Genomic DNA, 3,929 nt, shown 5'->3' on the forward strand with positions numbered 1-3,929 from the left:
ATCCCAGAGCAACATGGTTGTTGCCTGCTCCTGCTGGCTTGCTTACCTTCCATAATCAGGGTTTCAGAATAGCAAAGCAGTTCAGTGCCAGCACAGTTTTTCTACCAAAAAAGAGAACACGAAGGCTTAAGCACAGAACTACTGTGGATCTTTATGCAAAACGAGATTTAAGAAAGCTACAGAGTGGTCTGTCCCACCTTTGTATCAGACAGTCAATACTTTCCTCCTCGTAACAATACCTTGTACCCTAGTAATATTAGCGCACAAGACTGGCATTTAAGTTAAGCCTGCATGCAAGCTGCACAATTGCCAAGACAGACTGAAAGAGCAACACACAAATGCAGAAAAATACTTGCAAGAGAGAGAATCTGTAACCGTACAAAGACCTTCAGAAGATGTCTACACCTTTACTACAAGCAGCAACCAAGTTTTGATGAACTTTTATTAAGCTACTTTAACTCGAAAAAGCTGTCACGCGTCTAGCTTCAAATAACAGTACTGGCAAGAGTAGTAGCAGTCTAGTTAAAATTATTAATGAGGGGTTATTTTTAAAGGTACAACAATTCTGCTTTGCCAGTTTTTACGGTGTACAAAGCCCTTTTCATACTTTCTATTATACTGTGGTTTGAGTCGAGGGAAATCCATATACAAAGAACAAATCAACTCAACATATGTACAAGTCAACTTCTGAAATACTGAAAGCATTCCTTTCATCCTAAAATGTGGCAAGAAAACACCCATGTGTAATAATCACTGTTAAGTAACCCCTAGACACGCAGCCTACTTTTTAGCCAGCGTTTTTCTTTTGCCATTGAGGGGAAGAAAGAAAAAAATAAATAAAGAAAATTAAAACAAAACAAAAAAAACCATACACACACACAATCATCGTGTCTCTACTGCCAGCGCAGAGGGCATGAGATGAAAGGCAAGCGCGGCCGGACCGCCGGCGCGCTGCCGCACGACACCTCTCCCCGACGGGAAGCCCTCCCCGGCGCACCGCTTTGTTCAGCGGCCGGCTGCGCCGGCGAGGTGTAAAACCCCGGTGCGGTCACAGCTTTCCGGGCAACTTCGGGGCCCGGGGACCTCCGGACCCCGGGCGCCCGGCGGCGGCCGGCTCCGATCCGGGCCGCTCGGCTCCGCTCTGCTCGGCCCGGCCGGGCTCTGCCACCCCGCGCCGGCAGAGGGCGAGGCGGCTGTCTCGCCGGCGACGCCGGGAGCCTGTTTTTGTTACACCGGGGGTATTTAAATGTCCTGCTGTCAATCACAAGCCACTTCCTACACCGCCGCCAGCTCCCCGGCCCGCACGCCGGCGCCGGGGCTCCCCACATAATGGGGGCGGCAAGTCGGAGCCCCGCAGCCTCAGCCTGGCCGAACCGCTTGAGCCGCGGGCCCCCAACTTGCTCCTTTGTTTAACTGCCCGTGAATCCCCACCGCCACCGCCACCTCCACCTCCTCCTCCCCGCAGCCGGGAGGCTGCCGCCGGGCCTTTATTATTAACACGGTCGGCTCGCAAAACACACGCGAGTCGGCGGCGGCCGCTCGGGACCGGGTTGGAAACGTCAAAGCGGCGAGAGGAGTGGGACGACCCTCCTCCGCCCCCCGCAGCCTTCCGCCAGCCGCCCACCCCAAACAAAACGCACGGCGAGCCAGGAGCCCGGGCCCGGCCGGGGAAGAGCCCCGGCACCCGGCGCAGTGCCCCCTCCGCACTCCTCCGCGAAGAGACCACCCTGTCCCGGGAGAGACCCCCCGGGGGAGCGGGGCGACGGGGGTACACGACACCTCCCCAAAGCCGGCTCAACTTTAGGGTGGCACCGGCCCCACCAGAGAAGCCGCCGGCCGGGGAGCCCCTCATCTGTTGCTCTTTCATAACCGGCCACCCCCCGCCCGGCCGCCTCGCCTGACCCGACCGCCCCCTCGCAAGCGAAGACCCATGTGCCCAGGAACTGTAGCCCTCGCCGGCACCGGCCGCTGCCACCGCCGCGGGGGGGAGCAGGAGCGGACAGGAGCCCGTTCCCCCCCCCGTGTCGCCACCGCGCAGCCATTGTGCCCCCGGCCGCTACCGGGCGGGGAGGTGGTGGCGGTGGAGACTGCCACCGCCTGTGCCCGGGGGCCGACCGGCCGACCCGTCGGTTCCCCCCCCCCCAGCGCCGCTCGGCCCCGCGCGGCTCCCGGCGCCTACCTGCCGTGGAACCAGTCCTTGCAGATGTCGCACTCGATCATGAAGCGGCTCACGTCGTAAGGCTCCCGGCACACGCAGTACACGGGGGTCGCGGCGGCAGCCGCCACCGCTCCGGCCATCTTTAAAGAACTCACTGACTGAGGCGTCCGCTCCCCCTCCCTCCGCCGCGGCCGGCGGCACCAATAACAACAGCGCGCGTGCCAGCCCCACACGCCGCGCGCGCCCCGCCGCCGACAGGCAGGCACGGGCAGGCGGCGCGGGAGCGAGCGAACAACAGCGCGCGGGGGCGCGCGCACGTGCGTCACCCGGCCCCCGCGGAGGCGGGAGGAGGGGGGGAACCGCCCCCCCCGCCCTCCCCGCACGGCGACCGTCCCCGCCGCGCCTGCGCCCCGCAGAACGCCCGCACCCCACCCCCACCCCCGCCCGGCCCGGCCGTCTCCGCCGAGCGGCTGGAACTGAGCGTGCGCGGGGGGAGGGGGGGGGGGGAGCGGGCTCCCATTGGGCGCGGGGAGGGGAGCGCACGTGCCGCCGCCCGCCCCTCCCCCCGGGAGGCGGGGCGCGGGGAGGCACGCGCTAGTCCTGCCCTCCCCCTCCCCCGGGCCGTGTCACGCGGGGAGGGGGAGGGGCAGGGTGCCGCGAGGACACGGGCAGAGAGAAGGCGGGCCGCGGCGCGCGCCGGCTCCCCCTTATGTAACCGCGGCGGCGGAAGCGGCCGAGCACTGCCGAAGGTGTCCGAAGGCTGGACTGTGTTGCCGGGCCGCCGGCGCAGGCGCGGTCCCCGCTTCCTTCCCCCCCCCCCCCCCCCCCCCGTGTCGGGGCGTGAGGGTCACGGGCAGCGGGGCTGCGCGTGGGACGGGGCTGCCGGCCTGGCGTGGAGCAGGTGTGTGAGGTGGGGCCGCGTGAGGCGGCGGTTGTTTCGCCCTTGTCGCTCTGAGCAGGGACCTCCCGCAGACAGCACCCGCCTTGGCGAGGGGCCGCTGCCAGGCAGCCGGAGGGCTCGGCCCGCGGGGCCGGAGGCCAGCACCGGTGTCTGTCAGAGACCCCTCTGCGGTTGGCACCACTGAGGAACCGGCGAGGTGTGTTCAGAGCAGGTGTTGTGGAGCGCCAGTGCTTCGGCCTCCTGGGCCTGCGCTGCCAGCTCCGTCCCGAGCTTGGTGGCTGGTGGGAATGGCTGGGTCCTGCTTGCGTCTGACCATGGACCCGCATGGGCCTGCTCAAGGAGGTCATCTCCTCCGGTGGTAACATTTCTTCTCATGTGGATTACATAAAAGTAGCTGAACACCCAACCAAGGGTTATGGAAAGTCAATGAAATAGCATTAGTTTATTGCATTTTTTGAAGAATTTTTTTTGCAGCTCACCAGCGCACAAACTAAATGCCACACAGAGCTACAGTGGACGTGCTGTGGTGCTCTTTCCTGGGGGGATCTGAGGACAGAGGCACGGCTGATGTAATGAAGCCTAGACAGGCCAGTGTTTTCATGCTGTTGAGCTGGGGTTTGTAATCAGTTTATTTCTTGTGAGGCTCTCTGCATATGTTTGTACAACTGTTCCATGCCATCACCCTTTCTTTCAGGACACAAAAGTAACACTGATGCATTCATTATATGTCATCAAGGACAAAAAAGTAGATTTTAAAATGTAAATTTTTATATTTTTTTCCTGCTGGCAGGCAGAGTCTGAAGGACCTATGGAGACTATGTTGTATAAGGGAACGGGGAGTCATGTCCTCCATGCTGAATGTACCAATTT

At 61.9% G+C, this 3,929-nt stretch overlaps 1 protein-coding gene across 3 annotated transcripts in view; it reads right to left on the reverse strand.

Annotated features, from left to right (window-relative positions):
• Window positions 1-2,488, reverse strand: part of KDM7A (lysine demethylase 7A) — a 70,964-nt gene extending 68,476 nt beyond the window's left edge. For all 3 annotated transcript variants that reach the window (XR_008575415.1, XM_054812756.1, XM_054812755.1), the window contains exon 1: window positions 2,180-2,488. Coding sequence is in view for 2 of the 3 variants with exons in the window: in XM_054812756.1 (XP_054668731.1) it covers window positions 2,180-2,298 (119 nt within the window). In the remaining variant the exon portion in view is untranslated. The remainder of the gene's footprint in view (window positions 1-2,179) is intronic.
• Between the last annotated feature and the right edge of the window lie 1,441 nt (window positions 2,489-3,929).

The sequence above is a fragment of the Grus americana genome, chromosome 1, assembly GCF_028858705.1.
Source record: "Grus americana isolate bGruAme1 chromosome 1, bGruAme1.mat, whole genome shotgun sequence".
Lineage (NCBI taxonomy): Eukaryota > Metazoa > Chordata > Aves > Gruiformes > Gruidae > Grus > Grus americana.